At 37.5% G+C, this 26,410-nt stretch overlaps 1 protein-coding gene across 2 annotated transcripts in view; it reads right to left on the reverse strand.

Annotated features, from left to right (window-relative positions):
* Positions 1-26,410, reverse strand: part of LOC122809069 — a 553,596-nt gene that overhangs the window by 358,779 nt on the left and 168,407 nt on the right. For both annotated transcript variants that reach the window (XM_044080283.1, XM_044080284.1), the window contains exon 4: positions 89-248. In XM_044080283.1, the coding sequence (XP_043936218.1) occupies positions 89-248 (160 nt within the window). The remainder of the gene's footprint in view (positions 1-88; positions 249-26,410) is intronic.

The raw sequence follows: 26,410 nt of genomic DNA on the forward strand, positions 1-26,410 counted from the left end.
GTATAAATGTATCCTTCAAACTGATTAGTTAGGCTAGCAATATTAATTTGCAATACAGATAAGTTTTTAACAACTGTAGTGCTCTTACCTAAATACCTGAGAAGAGAGGTCTCATGGTGCATAGCTTCTATAATATTGTACCTGTTCAAACTTTTCAGGCACTCTGTTATCTTCCTCAGTCCCTGCTTCAGAGATGGGTGTCTCTGGTATTTACAGAAAAATTCATTTACTCGCAATAGAGTTGGCCCCTACATAAGAGAAACACAGGTAAAAAAAAAAAACAGTGAAGTATGGCTCCAGTCTCTAAAGACAAAGACTTGCTTACTCACGTGTTCAGAGTGACTAACTGACTATTTAATTGTTACATTTGTTAATTAGGAATACCATGATTTCAAGTGTGGTCCCAAGCTGAAAAGTTCTAGAAACATAAAAAACATATAGAGTGAACATCAGAATAACTGCAGATAAAGAAATATATAGCAGTTTATATAAGAAGAACAATGGTGTAAAGAAAGATGTCCAGCACGTTAGTTACATACATGCAAATTAGTCATGTAGTAAAGGCAGCATTCACATCAGTTCACCTGCATTACTGATAAATCTAGGTAGAGCATAGGTTTTCCTACCATAAAAATGAAGTTTGGAGCAAAGAAATCCTGAACAATGGTAAAAGACAGCAGTACTGCAAAACTGTGAAATAAACAAATTGAAAATGATCAGTGAAGTCCCCCAAATATCACCACACAGAGAAAATCCCAATATCCTAATCTATAAATATATCAGTTCCAAAGTCAATGCACTGTGGAGGTAGAAAGCTATAGAGGGAGACTATTTAAAACCTATAATTCACTGAGCAGAGGTCAGAATTCCAGGCTTCACAAATGTACTTTTCAAAAATATTGGCAGGAGCCCACAATTTTGTCAACTTAAGCATGACATGTCTAACAAGCCAATATAAAGTAACTTCAAATGTATGACAAAAATGTTAACATTTGGTAGGATATCAGAAAAGAAATGAATTGGACATACTGAAATAATGATGAGATTTCTCATAGAGAAGGAAGTCCAAGTTATGTAAACTAGACGTGTTTTTCTATTTCTTTTTCTTGGCTATTAGCATACATTACAGTGGCAGTTGTAATGTGGTTTTGTGTAAATAGTTTCTAGAGAAATTTTAAAAGCCTGAGCGGGATAAGGTAATTTCCCTGTAGGACAGGGTGGTTTAGAATTACCTGCTTTGAAAGGATACTTTACAGCTACACAAGACGGAAGGGATTTACTGGAGAAAAATAATAAATGAACCAATGTACAGGGGACAAATAACTAGAGAGAGAAAAAGGTAACAGAGTGGTATGAGCCTAAGCAGAAGTTTGGAATGCTGATAAGAGACTGTGTTGCCAGTGTGTACTAAGTGAAACATCAATTAGGGCAAAGTTTTCAGATGAGTCTGGAACAGAAGCTGCGATTAAAAGGGATAATTAGCAGGGCATATAAAATATTGCACAACAACTATAATTATCAGTCGGAGGCGGTTAGAAAAGATTGGGAAGAGAGAATGGAAAGGCAGTTTACAAAGGAACAATGAGAGAACATCTGTATGTCTCCCAAGCATGCAACAAAGTCCAGGTGATTTAGGATTTTTGCATGCAAGTATTCATAGAGGTATTTTTTCTATCCCAAACCAACGTCCGAGAATGGTTCCTCAGGTAGACAGCAAATGCTGGAGGTGTGAGGCAAAAGACAGATGTAAATGGAAATGCATTTTTTTAGGAATGTAACACGTTGGTAGATTTTTAAAAATTACCAACAGAGTAGGTTGCCAGAACTGCTGGAGGAACAAATGGTTGTAACTAAGGAAATTATTTTTTGAGCTGGGAAATATGATCTGAATTGACTAGACACTGTAAGGTCTTATTAAATGTAATGCTATTGGCTGCCATAAAAAGCAATCACTAGAAACTGGAAATCAAAATCCGAGCCTACAATAATTAAAGTATTGAATACTGTATATGAGATAAAAGAATTGGAGGTGAGCTCTTTAGAAAAAAAGGAAAAAGCTAATTACATAGAAGTAAATAAATTTGTGGGAACAATACATGCAGAATAATGTTCAGAAGGAGGAATAAAATTTAAGGGAAAACAGAATTTGAGTAATTTATGTAATGGAGTGAATGATAATTGTTAAAAAATAAAGCACATGCATAATATGTGAAACTCATGAAAAATGTGTACAATGGCTTGTTTTATTTTTGATAAGTGTATGTATGTCTGTGTCATTGTTTGAATGGTGTCAATTTGTTTATAAAAACAAGATAACAGAAATATTTTTTTTAAAGCAGGCAACATAATAGTTTAATGGTATAAACTTTTCTTTTGGTCAGATAAAATAAATAAATAAATAACACAAATTCTACAGTGTGTCATAGAAGCTCAGGTCTCATTCCCAAAATAAATTCAGATTCTTCCTACCAGGTTTCTCAGCAGAATACCATTATATTGTCTCAGGATCCTCCATGTTGTTTCTTCACCTCCACAGCACATTTCCCAGAAAACCACGGCTCCAGGTACAAAAAATCCCACTGCATTGAGAAGCCAGCTTCTCTGATTTCTAGGGTCATATCCTTCCTTTTTTATACACTACTATAACTTGGTAGTTGGTTATTGCCAGTACAATGATTCAAAGAACCTCTCTGCCTAATTCCTTAATACAGAGACACACCTGTCTCTTTTGTAAGGGAAACACATTTTCTATGCAGTAATGTGTGCAGTATTATTTACAAGGCATAATTTTTAACATATCATACCACAACACTATTTACAAAGTTTATACAACATCAGTTTTGTCAGAGTGAGATGTGCCATAGTATACTACAACACACACACACACACACACACACACACACACACACACACACACACACACACACACACACACACACACACACACACACACACACACACACACACACACAGGGCAACACTTTTCATTAAGAAAACAGCCCATCAAAAGCTGACAAAGCCGATACAGCTGATTGAATATCAGCTGATGGAAATGTACCAGCTTTGTCATTGTGAGAGTGCACTGTGGTGGAGATTGGGGAATATGCCCTTTACCCATTGAAGTGCAGGCTTGGAGTTGGTGTGTTATAATTAGCAGGGGGTGCTTATCTCCTGAAAAACACGTGTATTTGTTTCACTCCTTTGTGGATTGCTGCTTACCTTTTCGATGAGTAAGAGTCTATCATCATAAGACTGACTAGTTTCTGTTTTGATGGAAGGTTTTGTTTCAATATATATATATATATATATATATATATATATATATATATATACACACACATACATACACATACATATAATATATATATGAGAATGCTCCTCACAAACCAAATCACTGCTGGTGCATATACAGAAACTTCTAGAGATTGCAGTACAGCATAATAGTGGGCATAAGTAAGGTACAGATACTGACCAACACTAATTTGCATCATAATTCTTATCATTCAAAAATAAAAAGTGAATAAAAATCTTGAAAGTATTCAAAGAATAGGGATTACTAGTCATGTGAATCATAGTGAATAGGCAGACTCTGATAGTTCCTGCTCTAGAAAGGGATAATGCTATTAATATCTGTGGTGGTTATAAACTGACCAATAATGAGGCTGCAGGTACTGAGACATATCATGTCCCTCAAGTGGAAGAGTCAGTGGCTATGTTCTGTGTTTTCTACAACTGATGCAACCATTAGTTATTAAGTATTACTTGATGGTGGCTCTAAAAAGTTTGGGACAATCAAAAGACATAGAAGCTTGTTTGCTTACAACAAATTACCATCTGGTCTGAGTTCTGCATTGTTTATTATTTATTTTTCAAAGGATAATGTGCAGTGTATTTAAATATTTGAATGTAATTGTGTACTTAGTTGATTTGCTAATCTCACTAATATCTTGATTTCTTTGTACCGCTTTCCATAATATAACAATTTATTACCCCTTTTCATTCCTCAGTCTTCACTTTTTACTTCCAGAGCACAACACTCAGCTGAACATGGCATACCTTATTCTACACCTGCCTCAGCAATTCTCACGTAATTGCTTTTATTTAATATCACCTAACTACTTTTATTCTAGCACTGATAAATAATGTTTCACGTCACCCACCAGATCAAAGGCAGAAATGTCCTTCCTTTCATTCAAAGTCTCTATTTTCATCATACTTCAACTAAAATCCCTACTACTCTGCCTTCATACTTCTGATACCATACCCTTTCAATTTGCCAACTTTTTAAATAGCAGTTCAGAATCATCACAGTCAGAACACACTTCTACTTTGAAAATTGCCCCACAGCCTTAATTAACAGCATCAGTGGCATAACAGATAGCACACTCACCTTTGGTACAGGAAGGTTGTGGGTTATATTCCCACATCAGGTACTTGGAGCAATTTTAAGTACTGACATTGCAGTTCAGGATAAGTAGGGTGCTGCACTCCTGAGTGTGCTATCCTTTGGATGAGACGTTAAACCAAGGTCCCATCTGCTTGACTTGGTGGTAGTATCAAAAAAGGAAGGGGTTGTTTTATTTACATCTTTCACATTATATACAAATACTCACATAATATACATTGATCTGCCCCATCCAGGTCTCCATAGCCAGACCTTTATTTACTTCAACACATCTTCATTTTCTGTACTTTTGTTATAGAATAAGTTTCTATATCTCATTTTCCATAACATCTGTACAGAAATAAACAAAATCATATCCCATTTTTCAATTTCACTTTTGGTTTCCTTTCCATGTTTTCCATATAGTGCCATCTCCATATTTATTTTTTAAATCAGTCCCATTAATATTCACTTTTTAAAATTTCCCTTTTTTATTATTTTTACAATTCAGGAAATATTCTGTGGTTTCTTCTGTATTATATTCTTTACATTTTCTTTCTTCCAACACTTATATTTCATATTTCTTTTTACAGGTAACGTATTCAACAATAAGTTCCAAACGAAGGACTTCTAAAAGGGATGTTCACTGATCAGCATCTGACTTTAGCTCTCCCACTGCGAAAACAGAAACTAAGAAACTGTAGCCAGAGATAGTGCCAACTTGCATAAAATTCAGTTACTGGCTAATAAGCACACTGCCTGGATGTCTGCAAAGAAGAAACTAAGACAGCCTGTAAAAAAAATCAACTAGAAAACATAAAGATAAAACACCAGGAAGAATCCTGAAGCTGTTGAGCAAAAAGCAGATCAAGCTCCAGTTTTGGTGCAAGACATGACTTCCAGTAATCTAGAGGGAAAAATAAGTCTAATCTTCTCAGAGCTGATTAAAACAAACTAAATACTGAGGCAGTATATCATCTCAAATAACAAAAGGCTAGAAAAAATGGAAGAAGCTTTAAACAGATATTCAGATGAGCTGAAAAAACTGCAAAAATCAGAGACTGAAATGAAGAAAAGACTGGCTGAGTATGAGACTGCTCAAGAACAGATGTTTCAAAAATGGTAGAAATAGAGGACAGAGCACATAAGGAAAATCTGAGATTTATGCTGTACCAGAGAAACTACAAGGGATATACTGTATTAATTTTATAAAGGCACAAATAAGCAACTAGACTGGTATTTCACAGCAGTAACTGTTAATTGAAAGGGCACACCAGTGTATGCTCTAAATATGGCCATGAGAAAACAGCCAAGACCTTTATTAGTAAAGGATTCAAACCTACCAGTAGAAAGAGTTGATCCTACAAAACTGTGGCAAAAGGGCAAAGTATTAAAAAGTTGAAGATAGTAGAATGTTTGTGGAAAATGATTATTCACTGTACACCAGACAGAAGAGAAACACATTTATTTCAGTGATCAGGGAATGTTGAGAGGCAGGTGTGAGATTCAAGCTGATGTATCCAGCTGTCTTCAGAGTATTTTTTCCTGGGATCAAAGTAATTTTTGGATGCAGAACAGGTTAAGGAGGAAATGCAAAAGTCTGTCCAACAAAAAACGAGCCATCAAGCAGAAGGGGGGGTCTACTTCTCGTTCTTCTGATAATAAAGCACACAGAGAGACTTTGCCAGTGAAAACTCTTTGCATGTTCCAAAGGAAAATGCTTTTGAGTCAGAGAAAAGCACAAGAAATGACCAGAAGAATCACAGTAGAATTGAAATGGAATCTGGAGTTGGGACATGGAAATGAACAGGGGAAAAAACAGCAACATGGAAATTAGTTAATACATGTGAGACTGCAAAGCATCATTTGCATTTGTGAAATACAGCTGTATAATAAGTGGAAAGAGTGGACTTTAGTTGACTTTGCTAAACTTGTGAGGAACTGAAAGGCATTTCCCTCACTTCATGTCATTAATGTTTGGAAGGACTCTGATAGGATGGGACGAGGAAGAAAAAGGTAACTTTAAGTAAAACAATTTATTTTCTTAACAGTATTTCTATGAAACTTTTCTCAATACAAATTGCACATTTTAAAGTATTTTAGTTATTTTTGCATGTGAAACGTTATTAAAATAAATAGGTGCCTTTTTTCCTTCTTCTCTTTGGTATTAAGAAATGTAGGCATTACAGTGCCAAAAGAGAAGAAAAGCTAAACAAAAGCATGTTTATGTTAATAGGCTGTTATCATGGGTTGTTGAGGTTGCAGACATTTTTTAAAGTACACAGATCATAACATATCGAGAGCTGATATGTTTTCTCTTATTATTGCATAAGTGAATATTTGGATTAAGATCTGTGGCTTAATCTAATAATAAATTTTAAGTTGAAACAAGTAAATATGAAAACACAGAATATAATGATTTTTTTCCTTTAGCAATATATTTTACAGCTTGTATTTCAGTCTGCAACAGAGGACTACATTTTTTCTTTTTTCTCTAACTTTTCTATGGAGGCAAGCTGATAATAGGGTAATAAAAGATACAGCACTGGTTTCTTCAAGGCTAAAAGTTTATAGGTTCATAAGTGTTTAATAGGCTCACGACCTCAAGGGCCTTTTTAAGCCTAGCCATGCATCCCAAATCTCTGACAAGTTCTGGTACCCTTAATAAGTGTAAGCAGGGGCTTGGGAGAAGAAACAGTTACAAGCAGGGGCCTGAGAGATGAACCATTTCCAGCCTGCCTGTGTGCATTAGAGACATAGGTGCCATACCAGGGATGAATTTTCTGTTCCCCATCCAATTGCCCAAGTTACACCTGAACTGGACTTAGGGAGGCACCCTGCTTCAAATGGATGGGGAGCCTCTTCCAGAGATGGGATAGTTCTGGGATAGATACCTGTCTCTCCAGCAGGTCCTCTTTATATCACAGGCAAGGTTTAAGTCTTTAGAATGGGTAATTCTGGTGCTGTCTGTTTTGCAGATATGCAGGAGGTCCATCAGAGTGGGTCTGACAATGACAGGGATAGGACCTTGAAGTGGCCTGCACAGGACATGTTACTTATGCCCTGTATTCTTTGAGTGAGGAACCTCTGTGAACATTCCAGTTGTTGGATATGCCTGGATAGGTACATACCACAGGGGGCACTGTACTCAGTGATAGGTCTGATGAATGCCAAAAATATAGTAGAACAATGACTTCCTTGGACCTAGATTCCATACCTTTGTTTATAAGTTGCTCAACACAGAATAATTTCCTCACTACTGTAGACACATGATGGTCAAAGGCTAGATTACTGTCTATGTGTGCCCCCAAGACTCTGACTACTGGGTCAACCTTTAGGTGTGTGTTGTCAATATGATAGCTACCAGGGGTGGATGACTTCCCAAAGGACACTATGATGCATTTCTTGGCATTTAGTTTTAGTCCATGGCTCTGACACTAGTTGTTTGTCTGTGTCAGTCCTTCTTGGAGAACATTTGTGTTGGTGCGAGATTTAATGACAGATGCTAATTTGCAATTATCTGCAAATTTAGTCAGCCGAAGGTCGATAACATTGGCCTTGACTTCAGAGAAGTAAATGCCAAAAAGGAACAGTCCCAGGACCGATCCCTGAGGGACTCCTCTTGTGACTGACTTCTTTGTAGATGTGCCCTCCCCAATTCTAACTTCCTGGGTCCTGTCTGCTAGTAGGTTATCTACCGGGTGAAATAAGGGTTTGTACCTAACCTCTTGAGTTTGTCAACAACGCACATGTGGGGTACTGTGTCAAATGCCTTGGCCAGGTCAAGGTAGGCAGTGTGAACCATTTTACCTTCATCCATTGCATTGGTGACCTTCTCAAAGAAGTCCATTAGGTTGAATAGGCATGACCTGCCCTTGACGAAACCAAATTGGGTTGGGTCCACTGTATGGAGATTTACTATGTCATTACTGATTATTTCCATGATAGTTCTTTCCATGGCTTTGCATATGAGATTAGTGAGACTTATAGGTCTGTAGTTTCCATGGTCTGTATATGGCCCACCTTTATGGAGAGGAATGACTGTTACTGTTCTGCATTCATGAGGCATGAAGCCTGTTTGGAGGCTACAGTTAAAAAGTGATTCCAGATGGCCTGATAAGTCATGTTTCATGCTATTTAGAAGGCATCCTGGGATATTGTCTGGACCCACTGATTCAGTATTTTTGGCTTTACAGAGAGCATTAAGGACCTGTTTCATAGTGATAGCAGGGGGAGTTACATATCATAGTATTTCCTGAGAGAAGGTTGAGGGGAAGAGAGGGGGTTAAAGTTGGAACTGAATTTGTCAGCCAGTAGGTTTGCTATCTTCTGGCTCAGTATAGGTGGCTCTATTTACAATGAGCTCTGCACATAATTGTGTATTGCCTTTGAGGTTGTGGACATAGCTAAAAATGCCTTGTGGTTGTCCTTGGCCTCGGAAGCCAAATTTACCTCAAATTTGGCTTTGGTAGACTTTATTTGTCCTCTGAGTGGTCTGTTTAATTTGATGAGAGTGCTTTTATCCTGCTAGGTACTGCACCCCCTAATTTTTGCCATGATTTTCTTCCTTCTGTTACACAGCATACTGATTTTGTGATTCCACCAGGATGGCTTGTTTTTTGAGTTAGTTATGTACTATTTCCTGGTGGGTACAACTGCCTCTATGTAGCTATTAATATGCTTGTATGGGGTTTCTGTGAGCAGTTCTGCATAGGCAGCAGTGTTCTCAGGGTTTATGTGTGCTAGATATTCTGCTAGGTTATCACTTAATAGCAGGAAATTAGCCTTAGACTAGTTCCTGAATATTCCAGGGTTAGCTGGGGTTCCAGGTTTTCCATGTTTTTTTTTTTTTACTTCAAGGAGACTATTTTATGGTTAGACCTTAACAACAGAGAATACATTACACTAGGGGGTGTGCAGCACTCTCCCATATTAGCAAGGACCACATCCAGTATGGTTGCACCCCTGGTTGGTGTATTGACAATCTGGTCCAAGGAGTTTGTGTTTACAAAATCCAGGAATCTCTGTGCCTGTTATTTGGTGTCAGATAGTATTCCCAGTTAATAGTGGGGTAATTAAAGTCACTCATGAAAGTATATAAGTAGTTACCACATCTATGGCAGGGGTAATAAAGATAAAAAAGACAGACACCAATTAGTATAAGCAGACGCACCGGCAATAGCATGTGTCTTTAGCATGGAAAACCTCAATTTCAGGTTAACTAGGACCTGTGTTAGCAGCTGTCTATTTGGCACAAATGTTTCTATTAGGAGGGCTAAACTTCATTATTTGAAGTTGCACATAGTTATGTGTGTTTGCATTAATATGTTATGATGTTATTTTGGGGGGATGTTTGTCTTTTTTTTTTTTGAGGGTTTTATTAAAACAAAAAGTCTTGTAAAATGTGACACAGGTTCCAATGTTGACGACAAGAAGAAAGAACTGTATAAAGGATTAACCTGCCAAACATTAATGGGTACGTGTATCACAAATGGAACTACACATTTAAAAAAGCTGCCATATATAATAGATGGGATAATGAATTCTGACCATAATGGAGACACTTTCCATATTATCTTGGAATGTTAATAGTCTTACAGGTATAGACAAAAAGGACAGAATAATTAATTACATTAATAAGTGCAGAGTGCAAATAGCAATGTTACAGGAGATGCATTTGGAGAGAACTGAGCATGTGACATTCTGCAGAATATCAGGGACAAAGGAAAAGAGGAGTACTTATATTAGTGGAGCTCCAGCAGTGTTAGTAGAGGAAAATAAGATAACAATGATGGATGTGCAGTAGTAAGGGGCTACTGGCAAGGGATGAGGATTGCACTGGAATGTATTTATATTCCACCTAAACTGCTATCTTGGAGATTAAAAAAATTGGGAAAATAATCAACTTTCAGCATGGAATATTACTTATAGGTAGGGACTGAAATTTGATTTGCAACAGTAAGGATGTATCTGAGGGCCTAGAAGGGAAAATATAACAAAAGAAGGTCGATTTCTAAAGAAATTTCTGAAAATATTTTGTATGACAGATATGAATTCAGTAGCAGGGAATCAGAACGAATGTTCATATTTTCCCCCAAAGGACAATAACTGGACTACATTTGAAAGAAATTATATTTCAAAGGAATATGTCCATTTAATTGAGAACTTCAATGCACATTCAGTTCATGCACCAATAATTATGAAGACAGAAATGCAGGGTAATGAAGTAAAGATGAGACACTGGTGCTCCCCTACCTACATGTTAAAAAGAAGGAATCTGAAGAATGTGTACTGAAAATTATTTAATAGTTATTGGAGAAGATAGAAAGTACTCCAGAAGTTATAGCTAGGGAGTGGGATAAAATGAAAGTGGAGTTTAAAAATAGGACAGAAATAGAAAAAAGGAGATCTGGTTAGGAAGTAATAAAAATTATTTACAGGAACTAACAAATGTTAAAGTATTACAAAATAAAGGTAATCTCACAGAACAAGAGGAAGAGCAATTGCAGAGTCCTAAGGAGAAAATAAGAGAGTACCTGAATAATACGCATGCTTTTAAAAAGATTGCTGCTAATCAACTGTTTTTGATAACACCAGAGCAAAAAAAAAAATGTTGGTACAATGACTTAGGCAATATAAAGAAAAACGGGATGTTTAGGGAGCCTATAACATGAAAAATAACCGGAGATCCTGTAGAGGTATTAGAGATATTTCAGAAATTTTATGAAAATTTGTATAAAGCAGAGAAGTGGGAAAATCAAGGGAAAGCACAAATGGAAATATTTATGGAAAACTTAAATATGCCAAGATTAGTGGTAGATGGGGCTCAACAACTAACAGTTAAGATAGGAGAAGATGAGATAAGAATGGTGATGTATAAAAAGTCTAAAGGAAAGTCACTAGGAATTAATGGTATTCCAGTGGAAGTTTGGAAGTTAGGAGGGAATAAAGTGATAAAGATCTGGAAGGTTTTGTTTAACAGTGTTTTAAAAGAGGGAGGGGGCATCAACATCATGAAAAAATATGTGGTGGTTGTAATACCTAAAGATGGTAAAGACCCATCTGATCCAGCTTCATGTACGCCCATTTCAATTCTAAACCATGATTTTACAGTGATAATGTCTATAATGGCTAAAAGAATGGCAAAGGTGATGCTAAAATTGATAGATGTGGACCAATGTGTTTTTAGAGTGGAGGGAAACATTTGACAACAATAATACAACAATGAAGATCCAGAGGGAAGCAGAATGTAAAAAAATGCTGCTGTTATTGGTGGGTCTTGATCCAAAGAAAGCATTTAACAGAGTAAACTGAGATTTCATGAGTAGGACAATGGGAACATTTGCATTTCCTGATACAATAATAAGGTTAATTAGATGAATATATGAGAGATTTGATGCAAAAATCAAGTGGGAGGAATCCTCTCTGATAAGTTGTGTGTTGTGTTTGAACAGAGGATCCAGGCAGGGGTGTCCTCGTTCCCCTTTGTTATTTGTGTTATATTTAGAACTACTGGCAAAGAAAATAAGGGACTCAGATATTCAAGAATACAATTATTATAGTGTTCAAGAAAAGTTTGCTTTATTTGCAGATTATATTATTTTGTACCTGATGGGGCCAGAAAAGGACATCTCAGTATTGTGGAATATTCTGAGACAGTTCCAGTTTTTTGGGGGGATATAAAATTAATGAAGATAAAACAAAGGCTATAGCTATAAACATATATGGGAACATGATAAAATGAAGTATTTAGGAGTGTTGATGATAAAGGAGTTGGCTATAGCAGCTAAGGATATGTGGGAAGAGATTAAACAAAAGATAATACAAAAAACTGAGAAACTGGAAGCTCTTGCCTATGGATATGGATAGCAGGATTCATTTCAGAATCTCGAATTCCTGAAAACTCCAACTTCATATGGTCAAGACCATATGATCGAGTTTTCAGGAACTCGAAATTCTGAAGTAAAGTAAAAAAAAAAAAAAAAAAAGTCAAACACATCATTTCTGCAGGGGGGGGCAAGCCCCCCTTCAATCCCCACACCCTCCTACTTAAATATACCAACTCTGAGATCACGCTACAGTGGGGAAAAGGGAACTCTCCCTTTCCACGCTGTATGTGTGAGATCATGGAGATGGTATATTTAAGTAGGAAAATGTTCTATTCAACTAAATTAAAGTGTTTTTTTACACTTTAGAATTTCGAGTTTCTGAAAACTTGATCATATGGGCTCAACCATATGAGGTTCGAGTTTTCAGGAATTCGAGATTCTAAATTGCTCCCGGATAGCAAGATACAAGCAGTAAAATGTTTTAGTCCCTTTAGTTTTATACACAGGTCAGGCATATTTTTATCAACCAGAGGAGAAGCTGTGGACAGTATTTAAAAGACTCAAGTGAGATAAATTGATCATCCCAACAGAACAAGGAGGTTTAGGATTACCTGAGTGAAGGGATATTTTAGAGCTACACAATCAAGGGTCTAAGTTGATCCTCCCAACAAAACATGGAGGTTTAGGATTACCTGATTTAAAGGAATATTTTGAGCTACACCCTTAAGGCTCTTATACTTAACACAAGCAGAAAACTACAATTCAAAGTAGAAAGATATGATGACGATAACACAGGGGGATAATTCAAAGAATAAGGAAAGAATGGAATTTTGGATGCAGATCCTTAAAGAGAACAACAACACGCATACAGAATATTATAATCATACAGTAGCAGAAAGTATACTAAGAATTAAGCCAACATGGGAATGTAGAAATGAGATTCAGCTGATAGGGGTGACTGCAATTAGGGGTACACAGAATAGACAAGATGGGGCTGAAATTTAATGGAGGAAGCTGGCAAAGGAACCAAGATTTGGGAACAAATAATTAGAGAAGGAATGGTAATATAATGGGAAGAAGACAATAAGACATTTGGATTGCAGGCTAGTGATTGCATTCCCTTTCAGGAATTGATATCAAAGTATAGACAAAGAAAAATGGATAGGGGAATCCAAAATGAAAAACCTGCACTGATTGAATGTTTAATTGAACCTAGAACAGGAGCTGCTGTTAAAAAGGGGATAATTAGTAGGAATATAAAATATTGCACTATAACTATAGGAATCAATTAGAAAAGGTCAGAAAAGATTGGAAAGAGGGATCAGGTATGTAATTCACAAAGAAATAATGGAAGGACATATGTATGGCTCCCAAATATGCAACAATGTCTAGAAGATTTAGGATATTTGCCTGGAAATGTTTTCATAGATACTTTTTTACCCCAAGCAGACTGCAAAGAATTTTTCCTCATGTCTTTTAAGTATAAAATATAATCTATTTCTATTTTAAATATACCTTTCTGTTAGGTCCAGTGTGTTTTCATCAATATTACATCACCACATTTAATAACTTCTTTCATGTATTTTAAACTTCAGTTACCTTTCCTTTTTCTTTAAATTATTGTTAAAATCTCCAGTCATAATTATTGACAAATTTGCCCCCATGAACTTTTTTTATTTCTTCAAATATTTTTTCCTTACCATCATATCTACATATGCATAAATAATACAATCTTACTACTCTTTCTGTTTTTCTTATATCACATAGTACTATTCTTCCTGGTATAACTGCTATTGTGATCATTATGTTTTCTTCCTCAGATTTTATCATAACAGTTATGCCAGAGCAAATTTTTTATTCCCACATACAGCTCCATTTTTTTCTTGTCCCTTTTCCAATGCACTTTATATCTAACAAACGGATTCACTTCATAATCTCGAAATACTGAAATATCGAATTTCAGTATCTCGAGACCATGAAACTGAATCCACAAAACACCGAAACAACAAAACCCCGAACCCAAAACCGCGAAATTCAAAACACCGAACAAACCACACACACTGCACCATACAAACACCACAACACCCACATCACAACATAAACAAAGAAAACTACACACATACACAACTCATGCACACATAAGCAGGGGGCAAGCCCCCATGGGCCCCCCACACCCCCCTACTTATATATACTAACTCTGAGATCGCACAAACAGGAAACAAAAGCAAACTCACACATTCACATTCTCCAGTCCCTCACACACACATCAAACATATCAGCACACTCACATACACTCCAACTCCCACTCAAAACCCTTACAAAACACTTACTTACCTGACATAACACCCAGATCCACACATGGCACCACGCACCATCAACACACAATCCCGGACATTACGTAGCATGTGGCCATAACCGCAAATTCGAGATATTCGAAATTCGAGATATGTGATTATGAACTTTTGCTATTGTAAACATTCGGCTTTATAGTCTTGAGAAACTGAAATTCGACATTTCATTGTTTCGAGATTATAAAGTGCTCCCCTAACAAACATATAATGTCCATTGTTTTTTACACCATCCTATTGTCATCGAGCCTCCAACTTCATTTCCAATACTATTTACATTTACTGTTAACACTGTGAAATATTATAATTTTTCTTTTTGCGTTCTTTAATGTTGTATCTTTTTTCTCCTTCTTGCTCTTCCCCAATTGATTTTTATTTCTTCTTTTCATTTTTTTTACCTGTATCCATATCCTCTTCTTCTCCCTTATCACTGCTTAGTATATCAAGTTATTTTGTATCTGTATTTCCACATTTTTTCTTTTATTATTTCCATATTCTGAATAACATCTTTATCTACCACAGCTTCATAGTCTTCTTCATCTCCATCTTGCTCAAACTATATTTTATCTGAAGTGTTTTTCTTCCTTTAGACTTTCATACTGTATCAATAGACAATCCATCCAAAATAACCAGTATCATTACATTTCCTATACTTAGGTAAATATTTCATAGCTTTTGACCTGTTACTCCACATTGACTGCATCTTTTCTTTTTGCATTCCTGCATTAAGTGATCTTTTGCACCACAATAAAAGCATGTTTTTTCTGCCAATAGTATCTTACACTATCTCTTTTTCCATTCATATTAATCACATTTGAAATATGCATAACCTAAATCTCACACATATTTAAAATTACACAAATCTCTCACTTCCTGTCCATACCTTTTTTGTATCATATTTATTTTTATTTCATGTACATTGTTGCACTCAGAAAAAAGTGTTCAGTTCAGTCTCTTCAATGTCAGTTGTTCTAAACTGAACAGTCCATTTTTTTCCTCAGTTGCAGTGCTAATTTCTCATGGGAAAGTCATTTTTTTTCTTTTTCACTTTACACATAAACTTCTATTGCAGAGCAAATAATCAAAAGTTACCTCACAATAATCTACTGTCTTGAGATGTATCAGTGCTCTGTTTCCTTCAGTTTAAACTCTAGTTGTACAATTATACTGTTAAGCACATTATATCTGTCTATCTTTTCATTACTTTTAATCTTAATTTAGAACACTGGTATTTCTGTTCAGTCTTTTGTCTGCCTTCTTGCGTTTTCCTGCCTGATTCAGTTATTTCCAGTCCAGATGTAAGTCTTTTTCACTGCTTCTGCAAATGTTAAGCTTCTGTCTGATTTCTTGTTGACACCCTGTTACCAATGCATGCCCTGAGAGCTAGTTTCTCCACCAGCTGAACATTCACCAGATAGCCGATTTTCTAGATCCACTTTATTGCCTTCTTTCTTGTTTCTACAGTAGTGCTCTCCTCTGCTCCCTCAGTAAACCCTCCATTCACCCACTTTACAGCATCACCCTTTTCTAGATCACCCTGGTTCATTAAATCCACCAAAACCTGTGTATCTAAACCTCCTTCTAACACTGTTGTCACCATGACTTGCTCACGATCTGCAATCATAAGACTTTCCATATAGTCTCACTCCATTTCACTGTCAGCATTTTCTCTCTCTCTCCTCCATCTTGAATGTCTTTTCTCAGCAATGTAGCAGCTCTCTGGCATCATCTAGCAGTTAAAAAAAGAGTTAGGGTTCTCTATTTTCTAATCTTCAAAGTCACTTATTTATGTAACATAAAAGAAAATAAAAATATATGTACACTCTATTTAAGCATACATACAAATATATATACAAAGACTTTTTCCAAATAAATACAAATTCTATAAACAATTTTTCAAGTATAGACCCACATCCCACACATCCCTTTCTCCATAACCATTTTTAATATGTTTTGTTACTTTTAAAACCACAGTTTCTAGCTAAATAAAACTTTCTCAGTCCTAACATTCCATAAAATCCAGAGCAACACAAACCTTTTCATATCTAAATCCTTGACTACTTCTTGTTTAATGCTTCTATAATATCCATACAAAAGAATATCTATATTTATTTCTTGCACAGTCTCCATAATTTTGAGTGTACTCATTCTCACACATTTTAACTCCTTCATGATCTAAAATACGTGTTCTATCATTTCAAGTTCCCTGCAGTCATAACACAAACTTTCCCTCATGGCTTTATGCAATATTTGATCTTAGACAGGTTAAGATATGTAAAGTTAACCGCCACAAAAATACTGCACATATACTACATTTTCCCAAATATCTTTTTCTATTTTTATAGCTCTTTTTTGCTCACTCAACTTTTCCCATAGATCAAGGTAATTTTTTTTCATTATTTTTTCATACCGCAAGTCACATTTGCAACTTACACGCAGTTTCAATAAAATTATTTTATTTTGCATTCACCCACTTGCTCATCAACTATTTTCCAATTCTTTTATGCTCACCCATTCTGTGCCAAAAAAAACCTGTCTTATACTTCTGAATACCATACTTTGAGAATCACCTTACATTTTGTAAACCAAAACAAACTTAAAGACCCTAAATGTACTATAGGATTAATTAATTCTGGCTCACCTTTAAGATCTCTATAGTAACACATAATGCATTTTTTCACATTGATAATTCTAGACCCCACACTACTGAAAAGACTATTTGCAACAATGCCTTTTCTATTCCATTCAGAAACATATAAACCCCTGCCAATTACCCATGTTTTCGTAATATAACCAAATTAATGAGATGTACCTTTTCTTAAATGATATTTGAAACATTCTCCACCAACAAACAATATTCTCTGATAGCCTTTAAAATCCATTCCACTGTTCTTCCACTAATCCCCTTTCTACTAAACTTCACATCAAGAACTGAAATTTCTTTCATAGAAAACCAAAAATTATCTGTATTTTTAACATCCACTAATCCTCTCCATTTTCCTTTAATGACAAACCTGCACAACCCTGCAACTTACTTCTACTTTACAAAAGTTCTCCCATCCAAAACCTATTTTTAGTTACCAACACTAAAAACATAATAGACACACCCATCTTTTCTATAATAAAATACCTAGATTCTCAAAAACTCCAATCAATTCCTCTAGATAAAGCATACATTAAACAGAACTCTAAACATAGGACAACTTTGCTTATATCCCCTCTGAAAACAAATTACTAAATTCTCCATTTAATAAAACTCTAACTTTGCTATTACTGTCTACTAGACATTAATAATGGTACAAATTATATTTGATACCATAAGCTTTGAATATCTCCCAGAAATGCTTGTGATTTAACAGTCAAAAGTTTTCACAACATCCCCTACTAACAACCTTACTTCTCCACACACTTTTATTAAATCATTTACTACATCTGGTATCACCAATAACATCTTTTGTAATTGCCTTCCTTTAATCCCATAAACCCCTTCTACTATATATTCTCCCATCACTTTTTCTAACCTTTTCTACCTCCTTTTACCAATATTTTATAACCTGTGTTATTCATGGTTATCACCCATTAATTCTTTATATCATTTCTTCCCCCTTTTTTCAAATTAATCTGATGACACTCTTACATATATTATCATCCTCAATTCCTAGCTCTATTTAAAACCTTCAAAAATAAGCTATTCCATTCTTCTTTCATATTGTTATACATCTTATATCCAATTCCATCTGGTCCTGGTACTGAATCAACATTAACTCTACTCAAAACAGTATTCACTTCTACCATACTAATTGCCTCATTCAAGAAATTCACACACACATTATCCATGTTTAATTTCCTACTTACTTTTTCCTTGATGTTCTTCATCTCACATTGCTGCAGTCCTTACACTTGGGTAGTCCGCTGTCCTCGGTCGGCCCGAATATCAAAGTATAAGGCTGACGTCGGTCAAGGCGCATTTGACTGACATCAGGACGTCAGGGTACAAATGCGCATGACCGACGTCATATCCTCCGTCTTTTTTGCCGCATGGTCCGATGCAGAAGCAGCATTGCAAGTGCCGGTTGGCGTTCTGAGATTTTTCGATTTCGAAGTTTCAGACCGAGTTCAAAGTTGGCTAAGTACCCCGTTGGGGGAATATTTTAGTTTTTTCTTGCCTCAGTAATTTACCGGATGTCAGAAAAAGTGAATAATTGCATTTCTTGTGGGAAACAGATACCGCATAGAGATTATCATACTTTGTGTATTCCTTGCTTAGGGCCTGAGCACGACATTGTTGGGTGTCGCTCTTGTGCTAGATTCAATAAACGCACTATAAAGAGAAGGTTGGATTGTGCCAGGTTAGTCTTTGGGAAGCGGTGCAATTATAAAATGCCGTCGGATGCTCCGACGCCCGCTTCTTCGAAGAAGCGCAAGGACAAAGCAGTTATGCCTAGGCTAGAAGAACCATCTGTACCGGACGCCGGTTCTTTAGAGGTGTCGGTGGAGCCGGTGGTTCCACCGGAGGTTTCATTGGGTTCCCAGGGAGAGACTTTGTTATTGCAGGATGTGGCCTCTCAGGAGTCAGGTCAGGCTGAAGGGGCTTCTCAGGCTACTATACTCCCTTCCCTTCCTAGGGTGGTTAGGCCCTCTCCTTCTGTTTCCAAGGCTTCTCCCAGGGGCAGGCCAGGTTTAGCTTCTGTTGGTGTCACCCCTAGTTCTTCAGGTGCTGTGCCCAAGAAGCATATGCTTAAAATGGCAGAAGATTTGATTACTTTGATTAGGGTTCTTTGCCCTCCTGATAAGAGACCTAGGGTGGAGCCTGAGCCAGGAGTTTTGAGCAGGCTTGGATGTTTCAGAGTCTTCGGCTGAAGACTTGCAGGAGTATTCTCCTTATTCTGACTCGGATGTGGATGATTCTACTCCTTCTGCTTCTCCTCCTGAGGATTTTTCTTTTTCAGAAACTCTTCATTCTATGAGGGAGCATTTTAAATGGGAAGGTCAGGACTTCTCTGATTCCAGGAAAAGGCTTAGGGAATTTTTGTTTTTGCCCCAGCATAGGCCTTTGGCTATACCTCCTGTTTTAGATGTTGTGGAAGATGTTTTTGCAGAGGCTTCTCTTAATCCTGATTCTTTGCCTCCTGCTCCTGTTAAACCGGATAGATATTACAGGGTGCCTGAAGCTCATAAGTATCTCTTTAAGAGTCCTAGGGCAGACCCAGAAACTGTTAGTCAGGGGCCTAAAGGTGTTAAGGCTTCTGTTGTCAAGAATCCGGTTCCTTCAGACAAGGAGGCCAAAGCTTTGGATAGATGGGGAAAGAAAGTTTATACTTCTTCCACTCTAGCTATGAGGGCTTTGAATTGCCAGTTTCACATGTTAAAATACCAAAACTATCTCCTTTCACAATTGAAGTCTAAGGTTGATGCTCTTGGAAGGTATTGATTGTAAAGAGTTGCAAGATTTAGTACATGTTTCTGAACAGGTGGGTAAGCATTCTTTGCAATGTGGTTTTGATGCTGTACAGGCCTCGTCTAGGGTGGCTGCCACTGGTTCAGTTCTTCGCAGGCACGCCTGGCTGAGGGATCAGAATTTATCTGACCATGTTAAAACAAGGATTTTAGATGCTCCTTTACAATCTGATGTGTTGTTTGGTTCTCCTGTTGAGACAGTTTTAAAGAAAATGGAAGACAAGGCTAAGTCTATGCAGACTGTTAAAGATTTTTTGCAGGTTCAGCCTCCAAAGTTTAGTAGAAATTGGCCTACTAAGGGGTGGATGTATCCTTCTTATGATTCCCAGTCTAGGGGTAGATCTAGACGTGGTAGGGGCGGAGCTCAGGGCTCTTTCAGGCCTAGAACAGGGAGTTCTCCTGCACAGTCTTCAGGTGAGGGCAGGGGTCAGTCCTTTCGTAAACAGACCCAATGACCTACCTTTTCAGCTACCAGAGCCTTCCCGTTTGGCAGCACCTTTGGGAGGAAGGTTGGCACTTTTCAAAGAAAATTGGAGTTTAATTACCCAAGACAGATGGGTATTGGATATCATACACCACGGTTACAGGTTTTATTTCCATACCTTGCCTCCTTTCAAAGGCATGCCAGACGTTCCTCCTCCACAAAGAATAGAGGCTCACAAGCAAATTTCTCTGTTACTCCAGCTAGGGGCCATTCAGCCGGTCCCTATGCCAGAAGTGGGCCTAGGATTTTATTCTCGCCTGTTCCTAGTACCAAAGAAAGGGAACACGTGGAGACCAATTTTGGACTTATCTATCCTCAACACTTATCTGGACATTCCCAAGTTCAAAATGTTGACGCTTACAGCAGCTTTTACCTCTGTTGGGCAAAGATCATTGGATGGTAACTTTAGATCTCAAGGAGGCTTATCTTCATGTTCCTATCAGACTGAGTTGCAGGAAGTATCTGCGTTTCGGGCTGGGACTTCTCATTATCAGTTCTCTGCATTGCCCTTTGGCTTATCTACTGCGCCCAGAGTGTTCACGAAGGTTCTGGCTCCAGTGATAGCTTTCCTCAGGTTAAAAGGAATACAGATTTATCCCTATTTGGACGATTGCCTAATTCTGGCTCAAGGAAGGACGAGCTTCTTCTTCATTTGGATTATGTGATAGCAGTGCTAAGATGCCTGGGGTATTCTGTGAATGAAATAAAGTCCAGTCTAGTACCCTCTCAAGACATGTGCTTTCTGGGTGTGAGACTGAATACAGCATCCCAGATGGCCTTTTGACCCCGGACAAACAAAAGAATCTTTCCCTTTACTTTCATCAGTTGTCTCATCAGTCCGGGCTGACTGCAAGGACAGTCCTTCAAGCCTTAGGGTTCATGGCATCTTGTATTCTGGTGCTTCCCAATGCCAAACTGCATATGAGGAAGCTACAATGGTATCTCAAAAATGTATGGACACAGCACTGCCAGGATTTGGACACTGTCATTCCAATAATACCTTGCATTCAAAAGGAATTTTTGTGGTGGGCTCAGGAATGTCACCTAAACAAGGGACTCTCTGTGACCCGGCCAGAGGCGAGTCAGATTCTAACGACAGATGCCTCAGACAAAGCTTGGGAGCTCATCTGAATGGAAAGTGGATACAAGACAAGTGGCCTGCCAGACTACAACATCTACATATCAACTTGAAAGAGATGTTAGCAGTCCAGTTTGCATTAATAGCTTTCAAGGATTTACTTCTTCCAGGGCAGGTGTTGATTCTAACAGACAACACAACTGTCATGTGGTACATCAACAAGCAAGGCAGAACACATTCTTATCCTCTATGCAGGCAAGCGATGATTTTGTGGGAGACTGCTCTCAGTTTACAGCTAAATCTTCAGGCAAGGTTTCTGCCGGAGCACAGAACTCCTTAGCAGATGTGTTGAGCAGACAAATTATGGATCCCCACGAGTGGAAATTGGATCCTCATGTATTTCAGAAATTGACAGTGTCATGGGGAACTCCAGACATAGATCTGTTCGCTTCCCCACTAAACCACCAGCTGCCAAAGTTTTGCACAAAAAGGTTTCATCCCACAGCTTGGAGAGTGGATGCTCTTTCTTTCAATTGGAGCAATCTTCATGTGTATGCCTTTCCGCCTCTGCCTCTCCTTCCAAAGGTACTACTAAAGGCCAGACAGGACAAGCCAAGGATGATTTTAATAGCTCCAGATTGGCCTCGACAGCATTGGTACCCATTACTGAGGAGCCTGGTACGGAAGCCTCCATGGCCTTTGCCTACGATTCCACACCTGTTGTCTCAGGAGGACAGTCATTTGCTCAATGTCAAGCTTCACTCTCTGCACCTAACAGCCTGACATATTCTGTTTTGAACCATAGTGGGCCTCCACTTCCACAACAAGTTTTGAATGTTATTTTGGAAGCTAGAAGGCCTAGTACAAGGAAAGTGTACGAGAAAAATGGAAGAGATTTTTATTTTGGAGTGCAGCAAAGGATTTTGATGTTTCTGAGCCTAATTTAAGTGTGGCTCTTCAATATCTTACTGAGTTACTGGACAAAGGTTTGTCTTTCTCTTCTATTAAGGTTCATGCTGCAGCAATTTCGGCTCACTATGATTGTGACCCACCATTGTTTTCTCATCCTTTGTTAAAGCAATTTCTTAGAGGGGCAAAGAATATAAGACCCCACGAAGAGCTCCTACTCCTGCTTGGGATCTCAATTTTGTGTTGGAGAAACTCACTCTACAACCTTTTGAGCCGGCAGCTACTGCTGAATTAAAGTTTTTATCATGGAAGACTGCTTTTTTTGTTGGCTATTACCTCTGCAAGAAGGGTTTCTGAGTTGCAGGCCCTTATGGCAGTTGAGCCTTTCTTAATTTTCCATAAGGATAGGGTATCTTTACGTACTAATCCTTCCTTTATGCCTAAAGTGGTTTCTAGTGTGGCTTTAAACCAAACTATTCATTTGCCTACTTTTATGCAAATCCCCAAAATAAAGGGAAAAGATTTTGCACACTTTAGATGTACACAGGCAGTTGCGTTATTATTTGGACAGAACTAAAGGGTTCAGGCAGTCTCAGCAGTTATTTGTTTCTTTTGCTTTGAGTTCTCAGGGCAAGCCTGTGTCAAAACAAACTATTTCTAAGTGGATTGGGTTCTGCATTGCTTTCTGTTATTCCCATCATGGCAAGGAAGTTCCAGCTGGGATTAGGCCTCATTCCACTAGGGCTACTGCCACTTGACAGCTTTTGAGAGGGGTGGCAACTAAGGATATTTTGGAGGCAGCTACTTGGAGTTCAGTGCATACTTTTTCCAGGCATTATCACCTACCACTTTACTCTAGATCCAGGGCTGGTTTTGCCACTGCTGTTTTGCAGGGCATTTTGGCAGCTCCTGCTTCCTTATAATTTGGCCATCCTCCCTTACCTCTGCTTTGGGATTCTACCCAAGTGTAAGGACTGCAGCAATGTGAGATGAAGAACATAGTACAGTTTTGTACCTACCATAAATGTAGATGTTCGAAGATCCACATTGCTGCAGTCCAATTTACCCTCCCTCCTTCCCCTCTGTAGTTAGAGGTGGTTGTGTGGGTTGGGTGGTCAATTGGGTGTATATTGTGTATTGTATATATTGTACATATTTTTAGTGCTAGGATGGTTGGTTGTTGGTTTGCTGTCTTTTGGTTTTTGACCTTTATTTTGAGGGTCTTCTGACATCTGGGGCAAGAAAAGACTGAGGATATGACATCGGTCATGCGCATTTGTACCCTGACGTCCTGATGTCAGTCAAATGCGCCTTGACCGACGTCAGCCTTATACTTTGATATTCGGGCCGACCGAGGACAGCGGACTACCCAAGTGTAAGGACTGCAGCAATGTGGATCTTCGAACATCTACATTTATGGTAGGTACAAAACTGTACTTTCCTTACCTTTAAATTCTTTTCTTCAAAGAAAGTTTCTACCACAGTCACAATCTCTTTTTGTTTAAACATATTGCAACCTCTTTCATCCTTTATAACTCTAATTAAACCACCACTGTTCCTTACACACAACCAAAAAGACGACTCCTCTTTTACCCTGCAAATTATAACACTGCTTATATCATTCTGACACAACTCTCTGTTTATTCCTTTCTTCTTAAAAAAATACTATTTAGCTCTACAACCATGTGCAAATCATTTAGCAAATTCTCATAGCCTCTCATTTCATCATCTCCTTTTCTACCTCAATGTCATTTATTTTATATTTTCTTTAAAATGTAACCACCATTCACTCCAAGTATCTTAAAATCCCTCATTGTAGCATGATCCTTTTTCAAATAATCTAATCTGAAAATAAAACATATTCAGCTGTATTACTGCTCAAATTTTAATACTTTTCCCTCTCTAATAACTTACCCATTTCCTCGTATTCTGTGCAAATAGCCAAGTGATCTGAAAACCTGTCACCACCACAACTTCTTAAACATGAAGTCTCCCTACAGAAAAAAAAACATGCTTTAGGCTGCCCTAATATCTCAAATCCCCTTGCAGCCTGATATAAATACAATGCTAGGTAAACAAACAATATTCCCATTTTCTGTTTTCAGAAGTACCTCAGACTCCATCCCCGATTCCACAAACCTCTTTCATTTGGGTTTTTTATATACTTTTAACTTTTCACACATTTTATTTAAAAAAAACATTTACATCTCTATCAAAATGTCATCAGTATGAAATTGTATAAACACTTTTCTAAATTTTTCTTACTTCTGCCCTGACTCTTCTAGGAATTTTCAAACTTTTGTTTCCTCTTACAGTTCAAGACATTTATTTAACAGCTTGCCAGTCTCAAAAGTGATGTTGCAAAATGTCTCTCTTCTCAAATGTGTGAAAGATCATACATCTGGAACTTTAAAACCAAAAGTTAATATTAGTCTGTCCAATACACAATATCACTCAATAACAGTAACTTTTTGTGAAGAGATTCAAATCATCCATCTTGGTAGTAGTTTCCTCACTGAATAACTCACTACTTTAGTCATACAATCCTTTGCAGTCACAGCTTCTGCATAACTCTAAATCTCTTTTAACAGCTCCGAACAATTACTATCAGCCAGTATCTCAGGCACATCAGCCCACAACAAGGAAAATCATTACTCAGCTCTTCTCTTGCCTTTAATTTAACTAATTTCTATGTACTTAATTCACCCATTTGGATCCAGTCACTGCAATCTCCTGGTTCAGACTATGTTCCACTTCATCATTCGACAAATGGGACTCTTCCACTATGTCTTGTTTCTCCTTGTCTCTTATACCTTCCACTGCTTCCAAAAGAAACAAAATGTCCTTGTCACTGGAAGTCAATGATCCACTCAACATTGCCATCTTGCCTCCCACTCTAGTACCTATGAGGTAAAAACAGGATGGACCTCAGTGAGTAGGGAAGATTTCCTGTTGTACAAGAAAATGTTCCCATAGTCAGTATGAATACCACCCCAGGTCCCCCCTGAAAAGAAGGCATAAGCCTAGTGGGACTAACCTGGGCAATAAAGAGCAAATAAAAAATAAAATAAAGATATCTCTTTTTTAATTACACATACTGAAAGAAAACAGTTATTGATTTAAATTATACTCTGCAATAAGCTGATAATCTAATCAACCAGTTTAAAATACTTAGAAAAATGTATCTTTATCCCTGCTTATACTCAAATCAGATGACAATCAGACAAACCTGAGATCCCAATTCCAACCACAAATTAACAGCTCTCAAATGTTCACCAGGGTTAAAGACCTAAAATAGCTTAATATATATAGCATTAACAACAAATTGGAAAGTCTTGAAGTATGGCTGCCAAGTGAACAGCTACATACAGTTTCAGTAAAATAATTGTGGCTAAAAGATTACTTTTGTCCATCAGATTTCATTCACTGTAACAATACTATGTGTAGGTGGAGGTAAGTTACTGCTAATTAAAATTATGCTTCCATCTCTACAGTTAGGTAACAAATGCAATCCATATCGATGATAAAGCTCCTTCCTGGATTTTTGCCACCCTAACTTTAGGAAACCATACAAAAATGTACTTATGCAGTGTACATGGGTCTATGTCAGATGACTGAGTTTTCAGAAACTCAAAATTCATACAGTCGAGACCATATGATCGAGTTTCCAAAAACTCAAACATCAAAAAAAAAAACAAAACAAAAAAAAAAACCCTCCCACAAAAATCTACCTTTTTTAATGTTTTTGCAGGGGCAAGCCTCTCATACCCCCTGCAAATTATACATACTAACTCCGAGATCGCACTGCAGTGAGGAAATGGGTAAATTTTCTGATCCATAATGTACCATGATCTCCATTCAAAAGCTTTGGGTTTTCAAAAAATCAGTCATATGGTCTTGACCATATTAAATTTCAAGTTT

This window comes from Protopterus annectens, chromosome 8.part0, assembly GCF_019279795.1.
Source record: "Protopterus annectens isolate FY-2018-M chromosome 8.part0, PAN1.0, whole genome shotgun sequence".
Lineage (NCBI taxonomy): Eukaryota > Metazoa > Chordata > Ceratodontiformes > Protopteridae > Protopterus > Protopterus annectens.